This window comes from Suncus etruscus, chromosome 11 (assembly GCF_024139225.1).
Source record: "Suncus etruscus isolate mSunEtr1 chromosome 11, mSunEtr1.pri.cur, whole genome shotgun sequence".
Classification (NCBI taxonomy): Eukaryota; Metazoa; Chordata; class Mammalia; order Eulipotyphla; family Soricidae; genus Suncus; species Suncus etruscus.
This window is the reverse complement of record NC_064858.1, coordinates 86462701-86486664: the sequence shown is the minus strand read 5'-3', so window position 1 is coordinate 86486664 and position 23964 is coordinate 86462701. Positions and strand designations below refer to the sequence as shown.

General features: G+C 45.7%; 1 protein-coding gene across 5 annotated transcripts in view; it reads left to right on the top strand.

Annotated features, from left to right (window-relative positions):
• R3HDM2 (R3H domain containing 2) overlaps positions 1–19002 on the top strand; it is a 183579-nt gene extending 164577 nt beyond the window's left edge. For all 5 annotated transcript variants that reach the window (XM_049783057.1, XM_049783059.1, XM_049783058.1 and 2 more), the window contains 6 exons: positions 2815–2915; positions 11886–12055; positions 12771–12918; positions 15167–15264; positions 15571–15655; positions 17998–19002. In XM_049783057.1, the coding sequence (XP_049639014.1) occupies positions 2815–2915; positions 11886–12055; positions 12771–12918; positions 15167–15264; positions 15571–15655; positions 17998–18338 (943 nt within the window). In that variant the 3' untranslated portion in view covers positions 18339–19002. The remainder of the gene's footprint in view (positions 1–2814; positions 2916–11885; positions 12056–12770; positions 12919–15166; positions 15265–15570; positions 15656–17997) is intronic.
• Positions 19003–23964: the final 4962 nt, after the last annotated feature.

Below are 23964 nucleotides of genomic sequence, written 5' to 3'. Positions count from 1 at the left end.
GGGTTCATTCACATTTCTCCTATTAATTTGACATTTGCATAAGAACACATCAGCACCACCACAAATTTTTACTTCAGGGATGAAAGCAACATCATTTCCTTTTTTTTTTATCCTGATCAGTGAGATCCAGAAGTATGACTGCTTATAATGAAAAGTAGCAGCAAAAAATAAATAAATAAATAAATAAATAAATAAATAAATAAATAAATGTAGCAGCACAGAACCAGAGCGATAGTACAGCGGGTAGGGCATTTGCCTTGCTTGCAGCTGACCTGGGTTTGATCCCCGACATCCGTATGGTCCCCCGAGCCTGCCAGGAATTATTCCTGAGCTTAGAGATAGGAGTAACCCCTGCGTGTCACCTGGTATGGCCTAAAAACAAAACAACAACAACAAAGCAGCAATTTGGGAATGGGAAGATGATTCAAAGGGCTGGGACACAGGACTGGAGCAATCATACAGTGTATAGAGCACTTCCTTTATGCAACCAACCCTGACTCTATTCCTAGCATCCATATAGTCTCCCAGGTACCACCAGGAATGATTCCTGAGTGCAGAACCAGGAATAATCTCTGATTATTGCCGTGTGTGCTTTCCAAAATTAGAAAATATTAAAAAAAAAAAAAAAAAAAAAAAGGCTGGAAAATATCCCTGGCATGCTTGTCTCCAAAACGGATCCCCAGTACTGCATGGTCTTTTGAGTACCAACAAAGTTGCCTTGGTGGTCCCAAATACTGCTAAACCCAAGCAGCACCAGGTCAGGTATCATTGGAAATGGTCCAGGGCCTCTTAAACACTCTTGGAGGACTCATCCACCCCCAATAAAAGAAGGAATTAGAGTGTATACATGTACACTTTTTTGTGCTTATTCTTGAGGTTATAGATGAACGTCTAAAAATTTATTTCTATGTGTAGGGGCTTAATCCCCAGCACTACCAAAGAAAGAGTAGCAGTTTTTTTGGTGTGTGATTTTTGATGAGTAAAACTAATTGTGTGACCCCTGATCATAACAACAAAGGGAAGGAAAGTGGGAAAAGAAAGAATAATCAGGACCAGAGAGATAGTACAACGGGTAGGATACTTGCCTTGCATGTGGCCAACCTGGTCCAATCCCTGACATTCCATATTATTCCCTGAGCCCTGTCAGAAGCGATCTCTGAGCACAGAGCAAGCAGTAAGCTCAGAGCATAGCTTGATGTGACTCCAAAATAAATACTTTTTTGTTTGTTGGTTTTTGGGTCACATCTAGCAACGCTCAGGGGTCACTCCTGGCTTTATGCTCAGAAATCACTCCTGGCAGACTCGGGAGACTGTATGGGATGCCGGGATTCAAACCACCGTCCTTCTGCATGCAAGGCAAACACCCTACCTCCATGCTATCTCTCCGGCCCCCAATAAATAAATTTTTTAGAGAAAACATATCAGAGCCAGAGCGATATAGATCAGCAGTAGGGCATTTGCCTTACATGCAGCCAAACCAGGACGGGCCAGAGTTTGATCCCCAGCATCCAGTATGGTCCCCCAAGCTTGCCAGGAGTGATTTCTGAGCACAGAGCCAGGAGTAATCCTTGAGTGCTGCCAGGTGTGACACAAAAATGAAACTAACAGAAGGTCATTGGTTCGAATCCCAGCGTCCCATATGGTCCCCTGAGCCTGCCAGGAGCGATTTCTGAGCGTGGAGCCAGGAGTAACCCCTGAGCGCTGCCGGGTGTGACCCAAAAACAACAACAAAAATTAATTAAAAAAAATAAAACTGGGCCCGGAGAGATAGCACAGCGGTGTTTGCCTTGCAAGCAATCAATCCAGAACCTAAGGTGGTTAGTTCGAATCCCGGTGTCCCATATGGTCCCCCGTGCCTGCCAGGAGCTATTTCTGAGCAGACAGCCAGGAGTAACCCCTGAGCATTGTCGGGTGTGGCCCAAAAACCAAAAGAAATAAAAAATAAATAAAACTAACAAGGGGCCGGAGCAGTGGCACAAATGGTAAGGCATCTATCTGCTTTGCTTGAGCTAACATAGGACGAACCGTGGTTCCCAATTCTCCCCAATGGTCCTCCAAGCCAGTAGCGATTCTGAGCACATAGCCAGGAGTAACCCCTGAGCATCACCAGGTGTGGCTCAAAAAACAAGCAAACAAGAACAATTCCTTATTTTATCTTTCTCTCTTTTATAAATGTGGAAGTTCCAGCATGGAATGTTAGGAAACACAACCAAAGTAAAACTGCTAATTTAGAAGCTGAGCTGGAGCTAGCACTTGTCTGAGCTTACCTGTATGTTTTGCTGTGTTTGTCTCCCATTGTGTATATTTTTCTTTCTGCTTTTCTCATATGTCTGTATGTTGTACATTGTGGGTTTTCCCCCATTTGTCTTGTGGGGAGTCTATCATTATATAAATATGCTAAATCATATATCTGTAGTTTTTTTTAACCTTTCTCTAGCACTGTCCCTGGAATTTTTTTGGTCAGAAATGGTGTGTGTGTGTGTGTGTGTGTGTGTGTGTGTGTGTGTGTGTGTGTGTGTGTACATATGAACGTTTATGTCTGTTTCCACACTGTTGGTTAAAACATGTGTCGCTAACACTCCATCTGTAGCACTGATTAGCAGCTTCCTAATTGAAAGATGATCAAGTACAAATATATATAATTAACTTTGAACTGATGAGTGATTTTAGAAATTGCACGGCAAATTGGTCTGGGAATAGTTTGGAGCTGCCTCTGCTTCCCACAGGGGAGGCCCAGGAAGCAGCAGCTGTTTGTCAGGAGCTGTATATCCTCCCTCTACCTCTTTATCATGCCTTTCTTCTCCATCTCTCCAGCCCTTCTGTGGGATTTCTGCAACCTCCTGGCTCTGAGCAGTTCCAGATGCCTCAGTCTCCTTCTCCCTGCAGTCCACCACAGATGCCACAGCAGTACTCAGGTAAGAGGGCAAAGTGGGGGCTAGGGTGCAATGAAAAGTAATTAGGCATTGACAGGAGCAAATTGCTGCTGAAGATGGATGTCCTAGATCTGGGAAGGACAGAGAGAGTTGCACATTGGCTCTGTCTGTAGCTGGAACCTCCCTCATGCCAAACACAAAACATCACTTGTGTTTTCTGGGAGTGTTGAAGTTGACCTCTCTAAAGGAATAAAGTTGGTTAAGCTGCAGACATCCTGAGGAAGCTGTCCCTCTGACCAACCATTCCAATTCCTTGGCTTTCTTTGTTTTGTTTTTTTTTTCCTGAACCCAACATTATACTTAGACTCACATTCCTTTGAGACACAAGTACTTCTGTCTCTGTACTCACTCTGCCTTTAGATAGCTTTTCTTTCTTCTTGGGAATGTGAGAGGCTATTTAAGAGTCCTATCTTAGATTTGTCCCACAGCTTTTTGTATCTCCTTATAGACTTTGTGTCACTTCAATTCTTAACACGATATTGTGAAGAAATTGTAAGACTCCAAGAGGAGGGCCAGGGAGCTCAGTGAACTCTCATGCATGTTTTACATGCAGCAACCCTGGGAGCTACAGCACAACTTGCTACCCCATGTACGGGAACAGGAGTAACCCTGAGCACCGCTGGGTTTTGATTTTCTGTATTCCATACTGCATCCTCATTAATAGTTTCAACAGGCTTTTCTGTCTACTATTCCTTTTCTTCCAGTAGGAACTATAAATGTTATCCTGTTTAACCACTAAAGGCTAGCTATCCCAAGTTGTGTCATAAAACCTCTCACAGTTTCCCCCAACACAGTTTCCTCTCATAGAAATCTGTCTTGGGGCCGGAGAGATAGCATGGAGGTAAGGCGTTTGCCTTTCATGCAGGAGGTCATCGGTTCGAATCCCGGCGCCCCATATGGTCCCCTGCCATATGGTGCCTGCCAGGAGCAATTTCTGAGCCTGGAGCCAGGAATAACCCTTGAGCACTGCCGGGTGTGACCCAAAAACCACAAAAAAAAAAAAAAATCTGTCTTAACAGTATGGGGCCCAGGGCCCAGAGAGATAGCACAGCGGCGTTTGCCTTACAAGCAGCCGATCCAGGACCAAATGTGGCTGGTGTCCCATATAGTCACCCGTGCCTGCCAGGAACTATTTCTGAGCAGACAGCCAGAAGTAACCCCTGAGCAATGCCGGGTGTGACCCAAAAACCAAAAACCAAAAAACAAAACAAAAAAAAAAAAACGGTATGGGGCATTTGCCTTGCATGCAGAAGGACCGTGATTCAAATCCTGGCATCCCATATGGTCCCCCAAGCCTGTGGGGGCGTTTTCTGAGCATAGAGCTAGGAGTAGCCCCTAAGTGCTGCCAGGTGTGACCCAAAAACAAAAAAAGAACAAAAAACTTGTTTTAATAGTAAAGAAACTCTGGGGACTCTGGGGGCCTGAGAGAGTACAGCAGATAAGGTCTTGTCTTGCATACAGCTGACCCAGATTCGATTCCCAGCACCCCATATGGTTCCCTGAGTGTGCCAGGAGTGATCCCTGAGCACAGAGCCAGGAATTAGCCCTGAGCACCACTAGGTGTGTGCCCCAGCACACAGACATACAGAAACAGAATGTTCCCTCCAATCCCATTCGGCTCTATTGTGGGAATGTCAGAGTGCCCTCTTCTGGTATGAAGGAAATATTGTGTCAGTTTTCCCTGTTTAGAAATAGAAATGAGGGGCCCGGAGAGATAGCACAGCGGCGCTTGCCTTGCAAGCAGCCGATCCAGGACCAAAGGTGGTTGGTTCAAATCCTGGTGTCCCATATGGTCCCCCGTGCCTGCCAGGAGCTGTTTCTGAGCAGACAGCCAGGAGTAACCCCTGAGCACCGCCGGGTGTGGCCCAAAAACCAAAAAAAAAAAAAAAAAGGCAATAGAAATGAACCTTTCCCTTTTTTTTTTTTTTTTTTTTTTTTTTGCAGTACTGATATTTAGTACTAGTTTTTAGGAGAAAAAGGATGAGTGAGGGAGAGAGAGAAGAGAGAGAGAGAGAGAGAGAGAGAGAGAGAGAGAGAGAGAGAGAGAGAGAGAGAGAACGGTGTCTGCCACATAGGCAAATAGGTATGGCTGAAACTCAATCATGAACAATTTTGTAATTCTCTTACAGTAAAGCAGTAAACTTTGATGATGTTGTTGGTTTGGGGCCACAACCTAGCAGTGCTCAGGAGTTACTCCTGGCTCTGTACTCAGGAATCACTTCTGGCTGGGATATCAGGGATCGAACCCAGGACAGCCACGTGCAAGGTGAATGCCCTACCCACTGCACTATTGCTCCAGCTCCAAATTAATTTTTGGGGGGGTCACACCCAGCAGTGCTCAGGGGTTACTCTTGGTTCTACGCTCAGAAATCACTCTTGGCAGGCTTGGGGGACCATATGGGATGTCTGGATTTGATTTTTTTTTTTTTTTTTTTTTTTTTTTTTTTTTTGTTTTTGGTTTTTGAGCCACACCCTGTGACGCTCAGGGGTTACTCCTGGCTATGCGCTCAGAAGTTGCTCCTGGCTTCTTGGGGGACCATATGGGACGCCGGGGGATCGAACCGAGGTCCGTCCTAGGCTAGCGCAGGCAAGGCAGGCACCTTACCTCCAGCGCCACCGCCCGGCCCCGGGATGTCTGGATTTGAACTGCCGTCCTTCTGCATGCAAGGCAATTGTCCTACCTCCATGCTATCTCTCTGTCCCCCCCATTAATTAATTTTAAATAATATTTTTGCAGTAATAGGCTAGAGTGATAGTATAGTTGGTAGGGCACTTGATTTGCATGTAGCCAACTTGGGTTTGATCCCTGGGACCCCATCTGGTCTCCAGAGCACTCCTGGAGTGATACCTTTATACAGAACCAGGAGTAAGTCCTGAGCACAATTGGACATGGCCCCAAAACAAAGAAACAGCAAAAAAAATGTTGTGCTCTATATAACATCTGTGGAGTAAACTTTACATTTTATCTTTTTTTGTTGTTTTGTTTTGTTTCTTTGGCCACACCCGGCGGTGCTCAGGGGTTACTCCTGGCTGTCTGCTCAGAAATAGCTCCTGGCAGGCACTGGGGACCATATGGGATACCGGGATTTGAACCAACCACCTTTGGTCCTGGATCGGCTGCTTGCAAGGAAAATGCCACTGTGCTATCTCTCCAGGCCCTTTACATTTTATCTTACGCATAAGATATGATCAGTTCTTTCTTACCTTCAAGGAACAATGACTTCACCTCCATCCAGAACAGACATGGAATCCACAGAAGCAGAGTTTTAATAAAGTTCAACAGTTATATGATTGGTCTCCCTTGGTTTTTTTCTAGTTTATGCCTGTAATAGTTTTCTTTTTTGTTGTTTTGTCTTTTGAGCCATATAGCAGTGCCCAAGATTTACTCCTGGCTCTGTACTCTAGGACCACTCCTGTCAAAATTCAGTATCATGGGGGCTGGAGAGATAGCATGGAGGTGGAGTGTTTGCCTTGCATGCAGAATCCAGGCATCCCATATGGTCCCTGGAGCTTGCCAGGAGAAATTTCTGAGCATAGAGCCAGGAGTAATCCATGAGCGCTGCTGGGTGTGACCCAAAAGCAAAACAAACCAAAAAAGAAAAAAAAAAAAAAGATTCAGTATCATGGAGGGTTCTAGGAATTGAACCCATATTAGGTACTTTGAAGGCAAGTGCACCTGCTATACCTGCTTCAGCCCATCCAAATAATACTTTTCATTGAGACTCCTGTATCGTAGGAAATTGAAGAAACCAGTCTAAGAATCATTATTTGCTAAAATATGTGATTGTGTGTACATGCACACCTATGTATTTTTGTGTATATCTTAGTAATATATCTTATATATATGTATATGCATTATGTAAGGGTCTTGTGTCTCTGTTGCCATATCTTCAAATATAAGGTCTTTCAAGGTTAGAGAGGTGGTACAACAAGCAAGACCTCGCACACTGCTAACACAGGTTTGATTCCCCAGCACCTCATAAGGTCCCTTGAGTGCAGAGCCAGGAGTAAGCCCTCAACACTTCCAGGTGTGACCAAAACACCAATAAATAAAGCCTTTAAATCAGGAGCAAACCAAGTAAAAATCATTTTTTTATTACCTAACTCTGGATCTACTACTGGTTAAGTAAAGTGAAACAATTATTGTCCTGAAAATGGCTTGTATTAGAAAGCTGAGCTGAAATTGGAAAAGTATAATCTGGGCTCTTCCCAAATCAATAGGAATGAAGGAAACCCTCTTCATCATCTAGTTCCTTTGCCTCTTGGGAATTTTCTGTTACATTTTCCTTTCCTCTCTATGTGAACTGATCCTTTGAGTTTTTTCTAGATGATGGGATATTCTGTTCCACCCAACCAAACCATAGATTAGATTTTAAGAGTTTTCAGTTCTTTCTCATGTAAATTTTAGGAGAAGTAGACGAAAAGAGTTTCATCTGCCCTTTTTCTACGTTTGTCCTTTACTGGGAAGATAGAAGGCAAGCATGGCCTCCCAAGGTTGCTCAATCACCTTCAGAGGACAGTCATTGCCTTCTCCCATATAGCATCATGGTCACTTTTCCAAAAATAAAAGCAGGGATTAAGATGGGCTGTTCCTGGAACAAGTGTTCTGGTTTATTAATACATTTTTGTAGTTGTCCAGCTTACCTTCTGGTCTGTGAATTCTTCCACTGTGATATTAGAGTGACTGTCACCTCAGGAAACACTTTCTTCCTTCTACAATGATGGCTTGCTTTAGCGATGCTGTCTGGGAGAAATGCGCACAGACGTGAAATGACAGTGATCAGTCTCATTGACAGACTCACAGCTCACAATGACACAGCAGCACCGTCAGAAGGCCTGAAGTACAGAAATAGCCTATTGCATTCTTCCCGAGCATTGTGTAACTGAGGGGTTTCCAAAACTCAGACTCACTCTTTCCCTCCTACTCTCTAAAGATATCCCTCCCCTCCACCACGCAGGATATAAGATCAAGATACTATTGATTCTGCCCTGTAATTCGGAAAGGATGCCTCTGGATTTTATTTCTCTAAACATCCTTTTCCATAAATTTGATTCCTGGTGGTAAGGAAGATGCCTTATCTGTCTTCTGCCTCAGATTTAAAAAAAAAATAAAAAAAAACAAACTGCTAAACAAAAACCAATTCTGCCAGACATAAATGTCATCTGTCTGTATTTATATGGTTTGCTCTGCCCAATCGACCTTCTGCCCAGGTTTAATGATGCCACTTAAAAAACCATTCACACGTCCCCTTTCTTTTCAGAGCTTTCAAGCCAAAATTGATTTCCTTATTCAGCACCCTGCTTCCCCTTCATACCCTAGCCCAGACTCCTTCCTCAGCCTGATTATATGGAAGTGCTGTCACTTGGCAGTGGGATTTTTTGGTTTTGTTTTGTTTTGTTTTATTGCCATGTCCATTAAGAAGTAGACAGTTCAACTGCTAACTGATGCCACCAGCTTTTGGCTTGAGGAAGAAAAGCATCCAAATCAGCTCTTCAGACTAGGACTCTGAGTCAGCTGAGTGAGAAAAGAGTGCTCCTAGCCAATGGGAGAGAACTCTGTGGGAAGGCTCTCAAGGCTGCATTGCAGAAGCCTGCCTTTTTGATGGTGGTTGTTGGAATCAGAGAAATTTATAGGAGCATTTTCTTCCCTTTGTCCCTCCCCTTCAACACCCTAATAGCTCCTAATGGCTCTGTGGTGGTCCTTGCTTTTGCTCATACCCTGCCCACCTCACACATCTCCCACCCTTCCTGGCTCAGGACATTAGGCTCAGTTTATGAACTGCCTTCCAGAACTGAGGATATGATTATTTTTGCGTTGGTCCCTTGGATAGGAAAGAGGTGTTTAAATAAGGTCAGTTGCAATTCAGGTGGTAGAAGTTGTTGGAGCAGGTACGGTCTTGGGAGGGAGAAATAAAGTGCTTAGAACAACATAATTAGGAATGAGTTGTCAAATGCTTGACACTCCACAATTTTCCTATGCCTGTCCAGAAGCCATACTGAGAAATACCCTGTTCTCCGTGGCAGGAGTAGCTGTTATGAGCCTGTCAATCTGTATCTCTCTTTTTTGGTTTTTGTTTGTTTGGGCCATATCTGGTGATGCTCGGAGGTTATTCCTGGCTCTATCTGCACTCAGGAATTATTCCTAGCAGTGATCCCTGGTATGTCAGGGATCAAACCTGGGTGAGTCGTGTACAAGGCAAATGCCCTATCCTTTGTATATAGCCCCAGCCTCAGATACTCTATTTCTTGAGCTGCTCTCTAGCACTCCCACTATTCTTTTTCTTTCTTTCCTCCCTCCCTTCTCTCTCTCTCTTTCTCTCTCTAGTCCTATCTGTCTGTGTCTGTGTCTCTCTTTCTCTCCTCTTTCTCTCTCCCTCTCCTTTCCTTTCTTTTCCTTCTTTATGTGTGTATTCGTGTATGTTTAGGCTTTTGGACCACACTGGGACTACTCACTCAGAGCTTTCCCTCTCTTTTGACCTGACTGGTCTACCTGAGAAAAGCAATCACACTCACTTTCCAGCATGACTGGTGCCCAGGGCAGAGGCTACTTTTCCCATCACAGAAAGCAGTGTAATGGCGGCCATAGTGGCAGCCTCAGAGCACTGAGCCATGAAAACAACAGCGTTGCGGCAGGTTTTCAAGCTACAACCACTGCCACACGAACTCAGCCTAGCCCCCCATAGAAAGCGTTGGAGGCCAGGCACAAACCCTCCTGTAAAATAGTCTCCTGTGAGGAAGCCCAGCTCTTGCCCAGCTCTCCCAGCAGGCACTGCCCACCACATTGTTCCTCCCTGATCTCTTCTCATCATGAAAGATCCAGAACTTTGTTCTGCTCCTCACTATGTCTTCTCTTTTCCCCAGCCCAGGGGAGTAAGTAAGGTATCAATGGTTTCTTGTCCTAAGACCTCAGAAGTGCATCTATCAGTTATTGCACTTCTCACTGAAACCTTCAGAGTTCTGACCCCAACACACACTATTCTTGTTCACACACTGTTTCAGTAGCTTCCTAACTGACCTCTGCCTCCCTTCAGCCATCCCATACTTATCCTCTTGAGTTAGCTCTCTGAAGCACAAGTCCTGTTCCTAAACAAACAAGATAAGGGCGCTCACAGAACATACAGAATTCTATTTGGGTTTTGTTGTTATTCTTTTTTTCTGTTTTGTTTGTTTTGGGGTTTTGCTCAGTGGTGCTCAAGACTTATTCCTGGCTCTGTACCCAGAAATCACTCCTGGCAGAACTCAGAACTAAGGAGACCATATGCGGTGCTGGGGATGGAACTCGGTCTGTGGTGCTGGGGGTGGAACTTGATCTGTCACTTGCAAGGCAAATGCCCTACCCACTGTACTATTATTCTGGCCTCTGACTTCAAACTCTAATAGCATTTTCTTGTTTTTCTGACTCCATAATAGATTTTATGAGGGCCAGTATCAGTTTTATTTGTTTTTATACTCAGTGACTAGACTAGGAAATGATACATTAAAATATAGATAAACATGTATTGAATAAATCTATCTTTTCTTCCTCCCTAGCCCTGTACTTCAACCACCTTGTAATACTTTTATATTTTTTGAATATTAGATTCATCTTTGAGTTTCAGGCTTTTTGTTATTTTTTGTTTGTTTGTTTGTTTTTGGTTTTTGGGTCACACCGGCAGCGCTCAGGGGTTACTCCTGGCTCCACGCTCAGAAATCGCTCCTGGTGGGCTCTGGGGACTATATGGGATGCCAGGATTATAACCAATGACCTTCTGCATGAAAGGCAAACGCCTTACCTCCATGCTATCTCTCCAGCCCCAGAGTTTCAGGTTTTGGGAGAATTTTTCATTTGGGGAGCCACACATAGCTGTGCTCAGAGCTTACTCCTGTCTCTGTACTCAGGGATTACTACTATCAGGGATTGGGGAAACCATATTGGTGCTGAGGATTGAACCACAATAAGCTGTGTACAAGGCAAGCATCTTACCCACTATATTCTCTCTCTTCCCCTGAATATGACACGCACCTTTATGCTATTCCCTCTGCCTAAAATGTTCCCATCTCAAACATGGGAAATGTTTCAAAAGGCTAGTAAGCATGATTTGCATCCTAGGGGCCCAGGTTGATTCTGGCACCACATAGTCCGTTTTGTTTTTTTTTTTTGTTTTTGTTTTTGTTTTTTTTGGTTTTTGGGCCACACCCGACAATGCTCAGGGGTTACTCCTGGCTGTCTGCTCAGAAATAGCTCCTGGCAGGCACGGGGGACCATATGGGATACCGAGATTCGAACCAACCACCTTAGGTTCTGAATTGGCTGCTTGCAAGGCAAACGCTGCTGTGCTATCTCTCCGGGCCCACCACATAGTCCTTTAAGCACTGCCAGGAGTGAGCTCTGGACAATGTGCTAGAGTCTCTGCCTATTTATTTCTAAAAACTGTTTACTTATCTATGACCATCACCAGAGAAGCCTCTGGTCTACACCTTGGACTAACACCTGAATGACACCCAGACATTAGAACAACCTAGGTTTTTTGTTACTGTATTTGGGGGCTTAGTTTAGGGCCATATAGTGGTACTCTGGTGTTGTTCCCTCAGTGTCTAAGGAACCATGTGGTAACTGGGATGAAAGCAGATGCTCAGTTTGTTGTTTCTTCCTCATCCGAACAGTTTAACCTGGTATTTAGTAGTATCCAATTTTGACCGAATAAAGTAGCTCTCTACTAGGCATAACAAAGCATACTCCCCCAGTTGAAGTCTGGGAAAGCATTACCCTCTAGGACTGTGTCCCTTCCAAACTCCTACGAATTGGGGAGGAAATATAAACCAGTCAGAACTGTTTTTAACTTACTGGAAGGACACAGTTAAATAAGCCGGAAGCAAGTAGGTGGATTTGCTTTTTCCCTTTCCCACTCAGGGCTGGCTGGAAGGCCAACAGAGTATGAATTTACAGCCAACTGCTTTCTTCCTGCCTCTCAGGAGTGTCACCATCTGGACCAGGTGTGGTGGTCATGCAACTCAATGTTCCAAATGGACCCCAGCCCCCACAGAACCCATCTATGGTCCAGTGGAGTCACTGTAAATACTATAGCATGGATCAACGGGGACAGAAACCTGGAGACCTGTACAGTCCTGACAACAGTGCCCAGGTAAGGCCAGCAACCAGCTTTATCCTGGCAAAAGAGTAAACACACTAGGGAAAGTACACCAGAGGGCTGGATGGAGCACATGTTTCGCTGGGGGAACCCTGCTCAGACTAGGAGTAGCACCCAGAGCCAGCCACAGCCCAAAACAACAAGATGAGATTCTTCTGAGGAAATAACCTGTGTCATTGGCCCCAAAGCCTCTTTTGTTTTTTTGGTTTTTAGGGTAGCCACATCCAGCAGCACTCAGGAGTTAATCCTGGCTCTGCACTCAGAAATTACTCCTGGCAGGCTCAGGGGACCATATAGGATGCCAGGGGTCAAACCCGGTTCAGCTACATTCAGGGCAACACCCTACTCGCTGTGCTATTGCTCTTGCCCTACCAGAAGCCTCTTTCATCTGGCTTTTCCAGTGCAGATTTTTGTGGCAAAACACACAAGATGTCCAGGAGAGCATTTTCATTGAAGGAGCCTGAGATTTGAGATGGCAGATGGGACACATACTTGAAAATGCTAGGAGAATACTTATTCCGAAGTAGATGTTAAAATATCATAAACTCATTAGAGACAGAGGGGGAAGTTTGAAGCAGCACTGTGACTTCAGCTGAGTTCAGCAAGAGACATTTTCCTGAGGGAGGTGAATTTTAAGCCAAATTAGAAGATTATCCCAAGGGTAATTAATGTTTGTTGTTGATGTGCTACGTGTTCCTGTCTCCCACAGGCCACCTCACAACTCAGCAGCAGCCCCGTCACATCTCCTACCCAATCTCCAGCACCTTCTCCTGTTGCCAGCCTCAGCAATGTTTGCACTGGACTCAGCCCCCTTCCAGTCCTCACACAGTTCCCCCGACCTGGGGGTCCAGCACAAGGTGAGGGGTTAGATTTCAGCCTGGCTACCACCAGATTCACACTTCTATCCCATACGTAGGTGAGGATATCCAGAGAGTAGCAACAGGAAGAGAACCAATATGACTGATCATTCAACTCCGAGACCCATTTGATCCTGGAATATCCACATTTAGGCCCAAGGATGCCTACCTACCCTACGACAGCACTGCCCGTAGTAAAATTACTCCAGAGTTTCTCTCCATACTTAGTAGTTACTGCTAAGGAAGTTAGATGATTGTGAACTGGAGAGAAGGTCACTGAGGAGCCAGAGATGTGTACTCAGCTGTAAGACATTCGTCTGAATGTATGATGCTCTGGATTTTATTTCTGTCAGTGTGCATGCATGTAAACACACAAACACACACACACTCTTCACTGAATTTTGTTAAGGCACTTGCCTTGCATGTGGCTAGTATCAGTTTTATCCCTGGCACCAACAGACCCTCAGCACAGAGCTAGGAGCCATTAGTAGCCCCACTGAGCACTACCTGGTGTGGTTGAGACACCCTCCACCAAAAATATAATAAACACAAGACTTGAATTCAGATTCTAGTTTCACCATTACCTAATTTGCAATGATTCTTAAACTGGGAACCAAATCTCAGTTTTATAATATAGAAAGTGAAGTTAATATACTTAAGATGGCAATAACATCATCTACTTTTGCCTTGGTTATCACAAACAGATAAAAATAACATGCAAGAGAGAGGCTGGAACCATAGTACAGGGGAGTAAAGCACTTTCCTTTCAGGCAACTGACCCAGGTTCAGTCACCCAAATGTCCCCCAAGCCCTGCCAATAATGATCCTTCAGTGCAAAGCCAGGAGTCATCTTTGAGCACCAGCAAGAATGGCCCCCCCAAAATATAAAAAAAAATTAATAACAATAACATGAGACCGTGAATTAAAAACTTTATAGAGCAAAAAAAAAAAAAAAAAAAAAACTTTATAGAGCAGAAGATCTGGAGTGACAGTTCATGTGTACGGTGTTTGCTGTGCATGGTTCCAACCCAAGGTTCATTCCCTGGCACCCTGTATGGTCCCCCAAGCCCACCAGGAGTGATCAGTGAGCTTAGAGCCAGGAGGAACCCAGTACACATGGAGTAAAAACTAGGTGTGTCTCAAAAACGATTAAAAAGGCAGAATATGTCATTGTGTATATGTACCACAGTTTCTTTAGCCATTCATCTGTTGAAGGGCAGCTGTCAGGCGAGATAAAGTCTGATGAATGTACATAGAATCTATTATGCTGAGTGAAATAAGTCAGAGGGAGAAAGACACACAGAATAGTCTCACTCATCTATGGGTTTTCTTTTTTTTTTTTTTTTTTTTTTTTTGGTTTTTGGTTTTTGGGCCACACCCAGTGACGCTCAGGGGTTACTCCTGGCTATGCGCTCAGAAGTCGCTCCTGGCTTGGGGGACCATATGGGACGCCGGGGGATCGAACCGCGGTCCGGCCAAGGCTAGCGCAGGCAAGGCAGGCACCTTACCTCTAGCGCCACCGCCCGGCCCCTCATCTATGGGTTTTAAGAAAAATAAGACAGGGCCAGAGAAGTGGCGCTAGGGGTAAGGTGTCTGCCTTGCAAGCGCTAGCCAAGGAAGGACCGTGGGTGTCCTATATGGTCCCCCCAAGCCAGGGTGATTTCTGAGCACTTAGCCAGGAGTAACCCCTGAGCATCAAATGGGTGTGGCCCAAAAAAACAAAAAAAAAAAAAGAAAAAGAAAAGACATTATTGAAATAATCCCCAGAGATGAGGGCAGGAAGGACCAGCTCACAATATGAAGCTCACCACAGAGTGGTGAGTGCAGTTAGAGAAATAACTACACTGAGAACTATCATAACAATGTCAAATGAGGGGCTGGAGAGATAGCATAGAGGCAGGGTATTTGCCTTTCAGGCAGAAGGTCATTGGTTCTAATCCCAGCATTCATATCGTCCCCCGAGCCTGCCAGGAGCAATTTCTGAGCCTGGAGCCAGGAATAACCCCTGAGCGCTGCCGGGTGTGACCCAAAAAACAAAAAAACACAAACAAAAAAAAAAATGTCAAATGAGTGAGGGAAGTAGAAAGCCTATCTCGAATACAGGCGGAATGAGGAGAGAAACATGGAGCATTGGTGATGGGAATGTTGTACTGGTGAAGGTGGGGTGTGTGTCTCAAAAACTTAAAAAGTCAGGGTATCATACTATGAAGTTTAAACTCCCAGGAAATCATCTACTTTTCCTCCTTAGGTGATGGACGCTACTCACTCTTGGGCCAGCCATTACAGTACAACTTGTCCATGTGCCCCCCCTTGCTCCACGGCCAGTCGTCTTACACAGTACACCAGGTAAGAGTGTCCACCGGTAGGTTCTATCTGGGCCCCTACCTCCGTGCCTCTCACCATGATCAGCTTGATAGACAAGAGCACAACACTAAGAAGAGTCTAAGCCTCCGCCTTTGTACTTATTTCTCCCCACAATCCCAAAAGGAAGGGATCTTTGTTTCTCAGTAGTTATCCTCTGATCAATTTAATTGCCTGATCGGATGGGGGAACCTCTGAGTTGGAAACAGCTTCTCAAGCCTCTCAAGCAGTCATCGATGTGCAAGGCAGTCAATGTTATTACTGGCAGTGAGAATTGTTTCCATGTTGAAGGGGCAGAGTGGATTGAAGCATGGAAACCGAAGCAAGAGACAAGCACTCAAATCTGCCTCCACTGACCTAGGGACAACAGACGTTGGTGAGTAACAGGATGCTGAGTCCCAAGCTCCCAATTTTTTATGTAACCAGATTGGGACAGGTAGAAAAACAAGCGTAAGGTGAGGAATAGAATGAAAACCTCTTGTACTCAAGAGCATGAAAAAGTATCTTAGCCTTCCTATCCAAGTAATCCCAGGATTTAGGAAAATGAAATTAAGAAAAACACAATGGGGCCGGAGAGATAGCATGGAGGTAAGGCGTTTACCTTGCATGCTGTCAGTGTGGTGGTTTGAATCCCGGCATCCCATAAGGTCCCCTGAGCCTGCCAGGAGCGATTCTGAGCGTAGAGCCAGGAATAACCCCTGAGCGCTGCTGGGTGTGACCCAAAAACCAAAATTGAAAGAAGGAAGGAAGGAAGGAAGGAAGGAAGGAAGGAAGGAAGGAAGGAAGGAAGGAGGGAGGGAGGGAGGGAGGGAGGGAGGGAGGGAGGGAGGGAGGGAGGGAGGGAGGGAGGGAGGGAGGGAAGGAAGAAGGAAGGAAGGAAGGAAGGAAGGAAGGAAGGAAGGAAGGAAGGGAGGGAGGGAGGGAGGGAGGGAGGGAGGGAGGGAAGGAAGAAGGAAGGAAGGAAGGAAGGAAGGAAGGAAGGAAGGAAGGAAGGAAGGAAGGAGGGAGGGAGGGAGGGAGGGAGGGAGGGAAGGAAGGAAGGAGGGAGGGAGGGAGGGAGGGAGGGAGGGAGGGAGGGAAGGAAGGAAGGAAGGAAAGAAGGAAGGAAGGAAGGAAGGAAGGAAGGAAGGAAGGAAGGAAGGAAGGAAGGAAGGAAGGAAGGAAGGAAGGAGGAAGGAAGGAAGGAAGGAAGGAAGGAAGGAAGGAAGGAAGGAAGGAGGGAAGGAAGGAAGGAAGAAGGAAGGAAGGAAGGAAGGAAGGAGGGAAGGAAGGAAGGAAGGAAGGAAGGAAGGAAGGAAGGAAGGAAGGAGGGAAGGAAGGAAGGAGGGAAGGAAGGAAGGAAGGAAGGAAGGAGGGAAGGAGGGAAGGAAGGAAGAAGGAAGGAAGGAAGGAAGGAAAGAAGGAGGGAAAGAAGGAAGGAAGGAAGGAAGGAAGGAAGGAAGGAAGGAAGGAAGGAAGGAAGGAAGGAAGGAAGGAAGGAAGGAAGGAAGGAAGGAAGGAGGGAAGGAAGGAAGGAAGGAGGGAAGGAAGACACAATGATAGGGACTATGCTTCTTATTAACTAAGAGTCAGGCTGGTCCAGACCTCACTCTAGGATGTCTATTGATACCAGAGCTAATCTAGAGAAGCTAGACAGGTTTTAGAGGGAGAAACTTTTCTCTGGCAGGCCTTCATGCTAGGCAATGCAGACCTCTCAGGGTTTCTCCAATATGGAACACTTTGCTAAGTGAGAAAAGGATGGGAAACTGACTTTCCTCACGATAAGGAAGGAAATAAGGAATATATTTCACACTGGCTATTGACTTTGTGAAGGAACATTAGCAAGAGTAGCCAGAGTGGGGCCAGAGAGATAGCATGGAAGTAAGGCATTTGCCTTTCATGCAGGAGGTCATCCCATGCAGGAGGTTCGAATCCCGGCGTCCCATATGGTCCCCCGTGCCTGCCAGGAGCAATTTCTGAGCCTGGAGCCAGGAATAACCCCTGAGTACTGCCGGGTGTGACCCAAAAAACACACACACACAAAAAAAGAGTAGCCAGAGTGATAGTACAGAGGGTAGGGCACTTGCCTTGCACCCAGCCAACCTGGGTTCTATCTCCATATGGTTCTGAGTACCTCCAGGAATGATTCTTGAATGCAGAAGTAGGAGTAACCCTGAGCATCATCAGATGTGGCCCAAAAATAAATAAGAACTATTAGCAAAAGCACTATCTTGAGCTCCCTATTAGAGAACAGGGGTCTGGGACTCCAGTCTTTTTTTTTTTTTTTTTTTTTGGGGCCACACCCGGTAATGCTCAGGGGTTACTCCTGGCTATGCGCTCAGAAGTTGCTCCTGGCTTGGGGGACCATATGGGACACTGGGGGATCGAACCGAGGTCTGTCCAAGGCTAGCGCAGGCAAGGGGCAGGCACCTTACCTCTAGCGCCACCACCCGGCCCCTGGAACTCCAGTCTTAAGTCCAGGATTTAGACTCCCCATCTTGCTTAGACCTCTAGCCCAGAAGAAGGAAGGTTACTCTCAGCAGCCCTGATCAGATGCTTGATGGTGGGGAGTTGGGTTATTGGGAGAGGTCAGAAAGAGTGAAATGGGGGAAGGTGAGCTTTTGCAAACACTGTATACAGACATAATCAGTCAGATCTACCTGCTTGGCCACTGCCCAGTTCTCTCTACCCTGGTCGCCTCATAACCATGTCCCTATGTCCTTTCTCCTCCCTTTCCAGTCCTCGGTCGGGTGCTAGAGGTGACAGATCTCCCTGAAGGCATCACCCGGACCGAGGCGGATAAACTCTTCACTCAGCTCGCCATGTCTGGTGCCAAGATCCAGTGGCTCAAAGAGGCTCATGGGCTGCCTGGGGGGGGTGGAGGAGACAACGGTGGGACTGCCGAGAACGGCCGCCACGCGGACCTCGCTGCCTTGTACACCATCGTGGCTGTGTTCCCCAGCCCCCTGGCTGCCCAAAATGCCTCCCTTCGCCTCAACAACTCCGTGAGTCGCTTCAAACTTCGAATGGCCAAAAAGAACTATGACCTGAGGATCTTGGAGCGAGCCAGCTCCCAATAAATGGAGGAGGAGAAGGGAACCACCCAGTGGAGCTGGGGCAGGGTGAAGAGGCACCTGACGCACATAGACAGAGGCAGAGAGTAAGAACTGACCCCGAGCTGGCCCCTGACTTGGGGCGAAGATGGGAAGAGAAGCCACGCTGGCACTGGGCTCCTCACTCCCTGCCATAGGTCCCCTCTTATTCCCTGACCCTCACTGCTGCTTCTCTCTTCCTTCCCATCCTCTTCTATCATTTTTTTTTATCTCTCCTCCTACCGTGAAATTAATTTCATACTTTTTGGTCAGGCAGAATTGGGAAGGCCCCACACTCCCCTATTCTCCTATTACCTTTTTATCCCAAATTCCCTTTTCTTTTTTGGTCTTTATGAATATATTTATATGGACAGAATTAAGAAAAAAAAACAAATTTGATTTCCCTTTTCTCTCACTTCTCCCAACTTGTCTCCCCCAAGCCTCACAGAGTTAAAAACCCCCAGAACACTTGTATATTGTTTGTTTGAGGTTCGTGCCACAGTAACAGACACAGTATTTAATTACACATAAAGACGTTTGCTGGGTATATTCACTGTAAATTTTATTTAATCGGATTTTTTTGTTTGTTTGGGGAGGCTCTTGGGGGGAGGTTGATTTTGTTTTTAAATATAAAAAAAAATCTGTCACTGGACACAGTCCCTGTTTCTCTGTTGCCGCCCTGCTATGGAATTGGAGGGCCTCAGTAAGTGCAGTCTTGCAGCGTTGCAGGGATAGTCAAGGCTGCAGGCTGGGAGGTTTTCCTCGCATTGGCTCACCCAGCTTCTCTGCCCTAGACTGCCTAACACAGATTCTGGTTAGTTCCCTACCGAGACCTTAGTCCTGGCCTCTCCCAACTCCAGGTCTGACTAGTTAGTTCATCAAAGCCCTTGCCCAACACTACTCCTGCACCCTTGGACTACAAAGTGACTTCTCAGGTTTCTTCCTTTCTGTGAATGTCTTAGTGATCATTTAGGTCTTCATCGAAAGCTGGTAAGGAGTGCATAAGTCCCGATTTAGGTTGAGATCTTACACTGTCCATCTCAAAACTCTTCAAGAATGGAAGCCTTTAATACTAAAACCATGGGGGCAGAGTGGTGGCGCAAGCAGTAGGGCATTTACCTTGCATGCACTAACCCAGGATGGACCACGGTTTGGCATCCTATATGGTCCCCCGAGCCAGGAGCAATTTCTGAGCACATAGCCAGGAGTAACTCCTGAGCGTCACTGGATGTGGCCATTAAGGAGCCTTGGTTCCACAATCATCCAGGAACCCCTATATAGTCTTATCTTTCCTTAAATGAATCAAGTGGGTAGAAATGACAAAGCCCTAGGAAATTTTTATCTTCTTTTTCTGGTGTAGGGGGAGCACACTAACAGTGCTCAGAGCTTACTCCTGGCTTTGAGTTCAGAAACCACTCCTGGGTGGGGCTCAGAGGGTCATAAGTCTCAAACCCTCGTCAGCCATGTGCATATGAAGTTCCCTGCCTGCTATAATATCCCTAGGGCTTTGGGAAATTCTTGGGTACAGATATCTCTAGCCATGTGTGTCGGACCCAGTCTCCATTTAGTATAATCTTTTATTACTTACACAAGGGATTAAGCATCATTACATACCACCTCCAAGTTTCCTTCTGAGGTGAGAGCATCTCCTTTTTCAGCCCTGTGATAACCCAAAGTAGAAGACAGCATCCCCTGAGATAAGAATTATAAGCATAGGGCCAAAGGGATAGTATAGCAGGTAGGGCATTTTCCTTGTTATGCAGATAACCTGGGTTTGATCCCAAGCATCCCATATGATCCCCTAAGCCTGCCAGGAGTAATTCTGAGCGTAGAACTAGGAGTACTGGGTGTGACCCAAAACCCAATAAATAAATAGATAAATAAATAAATAAATAAATAAATAAATAAATAAAAAGAATGGCAAGTATCTGGATCCAGAGAAATAGTTTAGCAGGTAGGGCACTTGCCTTGCACATAGCCAGATGTGCAATCCCGAGTACCCCTATATTGTAGCTAGAGCCCCACCAGGAGCAGTCCCTAACAGCTGGGAGCAAGTCCCAAACACCACCCACCGCCCAAAGAAGAATAGCAATCATCTCATTGGCCTTGTTCACAGACTGAGCAGCACAAGAGGGAGATGGAACCTAGGAATCAAAGTGATTCAGAGGCAGCCAAAGAGCTAGTACAGGGATTTAGGGATTTTTGGTCCCGGACATGAGCCCCTGAGTACCTCCAACTGTGGCTCAAACCTTCCTCTTCACAAGAAATGATTCAAGAATTGTGAGTCTTGTTTAATGTACAACCTGGAGTTTCCATTTCTGGGACCAGAGGATAGGGAAGCAATTCATTACAGATGATAAAACCCCCTCTGTGGCAGCTATTACATTCTGTTCAGTATTAACAAGATTATCCTTACCTGATCTACTCAAAACCTCAGCTGGAAGTCCCAGCCTGCCTATTTCAGTAGCTTTCATAATTCCCTTCCCTCTTCAGGATGAGCATTCAGAGAAATGGGGGAGGGGATATCTATGGGGACAACTGGAAGCAACAAATTAGTCCTCTCTGTATTCAATCTGCATCCCTTTCTAGAGTGGTAGCAAAGTTGCCCTTCAGCCTCCCACAGGTAAAAGTGCAACCTAGAGGCAGGGGAGATGGAGGTGGGGAAAGGCATTTTTCCTTGCATATAGCTGACCCAGGTTTGATCCCTGACACCATAAATGGTTCTCCCAAGCCCAGCCAGGAATGATCCCTGAATGCAGGATGCAGGGCCAGAAATAAGCCTTGAGCACTGCCTATAGGGGAATGCAAAAAAAAAAAAAAAAAGCACAGGGGCCAGAGAGATGGCATGGCGGTAGGGTGTCTGCCTTGCATGCAGAAGGACAGCATCCCATATGGTTTCCCGAACCTTCCAGGAACAATTTCTGAGCATAGAGCCAGGAGTAATCCCTGAGCACTGCCAGATGTGACCCAAAAACAAAAACAAAACAAAACAACACATCCCTAACATCACAATCTGCTCTGGCTGATTTGATCCCTAGGAAATCAAATTTTGGGCCGGAGAGATAGCATGGAGGTGGGGCATTTGCCTTGCATGCAGAAGGATGATGGTTCAAATCCCAGCATTCCATATGGTCCCCTGAACCTGCCTGGAGTGATTTCTGAGCATAGAGCCAGGAGTAACCCCTGAGCACTGCAAGGTGTGGACCCCCCCTCCCAAAAAAAAAAGAAAGAAAAAGAAACAAAATTTTTGCTTTCTTCACTGATTTTCGGTCTTTTCCTTCCTAAAGATTTGAAACTAGAACTCTAGAAACACATGTCAATAACAAGGGGTGTCACAATGCACAAAAGGTATCTGCACTTCTATGTTCATTTCAGCACTATTAACAATAGCCGAATCTGGAAACAACCCAAGTGTCCAATAAAAAATGAATGGACAAAGAAACTATGGTACATCTATACAGTGGAATACTATGCTATTAGGAAAAATGAAATCATTAAATTTGCTTATACCTGGATGGACTTGGAGAGTATTTTGCTGAGTTAAATGAGTCAGGGAGAGGGATAGATATAGAATGATCACAGTCATATGTGGGATATTAAAAAATTTTTAAAAAAAGATAGTATGGTAATAATACCCAAAGACAATAGAGAAAGGGCCAGGGGTCCATGATACAAAGCTTGCCACAAAGAGCAGGAAGTACAGCTAGAGCAGAGAAGGGACCACTATGATGCTAATACTTGGAAATAATCACTCTGGACAAGAACCTGGTGCTGAATGGAGGTAAAGTGATATGCATGATGCTCCTTCAATAACAGTATTGCAAACCACAGTGCCTAAAGGGGAGAGAGAAGAAGAAATAATGTCTACCATAGAGTCAAGTGAAGAGTGGGAGGGTGCAGGAGGGAAACTGGGGACATTGGTGATAGGAATGAGTGTTGGACATTGTATGACTGGAACTCTAACAACTTTGTAACTATCCTACAGTGATTCAGTTAAAATTTATTTTAAAAAATCCTTCAAGCAAAGCAAAATAAAATGGTTTATAAAATGAAAAAAGAAAAGAAAAGGATGTCAGGAACCAGAGAGAAAGAGTACCATGACTAAGGCACTTGCGTGCAGCCAACCCATTTCATCCCAACTCTTCCAGAGTGAATCTAGGGAAAACCTGGAAGGTGTTTGAGGAAAGGAAATGAAGGAACGTTGTTTCTAATTCTTCTTTATCTTCGGTCATCCACCATCACCCAGGTGAATGTGCAGCAAGGGCAGACACCATGACCTGAGTTTAGCCGTCTTGACCTGCACCCAGAGATGACAAACCAGGCAGCGACAGCTCTGGAGAATGGGTGGAGTTAGGGTCCTGCCAACCCTGCCAGACCTCCCGTGTCCAATTTCTCTGTGTCAGCTGTGTCTCAGCTGTCCACTTTCCTTCAGCCCTGTCACTGCCGCTCTGACACCAAGGCAAGAAGCTGGGGATCTTTATAAACCATTTGAGTAGTCGGTGTGAATACAGAGGAAGCAGGGGTCGGGGGACTTAGCCCCCAAGAAAGAGAACCAGTCCTTCGGCACATTTCAGGACCCCAGGGGCTTCCTCCTCCTGCCATAGACTGGACTGACTTAGGGATCCCAAACGTAAGTTGCCTCTTTGTCCACTCCATTTCCAGGAGTTCTCACCCCAGCTCCCCAATTCTGGGATTTCTGATTTATTTTTCTCCTTACCTATAAATAGTTTGGGTTTTAAGAGGAAAATTATTCTTTCCAGGATAAGAGCTCAGATTGCTGGGCCACAGAGGTAGGGTCATGGGAATGTAATAGTAAGGAAAGGAAAGGCTCATATTACCCTGAAAACTTAAAAATAGCTGAGGTCTGAGACAGACATGTATCTAGGCCCTGGGCCCCTGGTTCTTTGGGTTCAGAGAGTGGTGGGGGGATCCAGGGTGTCCCACCCCCCAGCATTTCTCTGTGCATGATGATACACAGAGGCCCCTAAACAGTGCCTCTTGTAGCTCTGGTACCCCATGAAGCTCAGAAGAAACAGTCCCTATAGAATACCCCAAAGCCATGCAGCTTTGAGCACAGGGTTGAAGTACAAACTCTGGGATTAGTCTTTAGGGTGGAAGGATCAGGATGAATTTAAGATACTGGTTGGTCTTAGTCTATTGGGGTTTTTTCGTTTTTGTTTTTTGTTTGTTTGGACGTTAGTGTAATCTTTCCATAAGGCAATTTAACCCATTTCTCCCAAAGCCTTCTCTTCAAGGACCACTGTGTTTCAGGACAGGAATAGGGAGGGAAGGATTCAGGCATTAAATTTCATAGTGGGGTCCAACCTCTTGCAGGATGACAGAAAAGGAGGTGCTGGAGTCCCCTAATCCCGCCACAGCAGAGTCTCCGCAAAGTGGGGTGAGTGAATTTCCGGCCACTGGGAGTGGGAATCTGGGAAACCATTACAGCCCTTTAAGAAAAGTGCTTAGATTGAACTCACTTGTCTATAACTCGGTTATTGTTAGGGTGCTAGCCAGCCCCACAGCCTCCAGTATCCCTTAAACCTGGCATGTGTTGTTTGTCCCAGGTTTGAAAATTGTCCAGTTAGCTTTCGCCTCACCTCCTACTCATGAG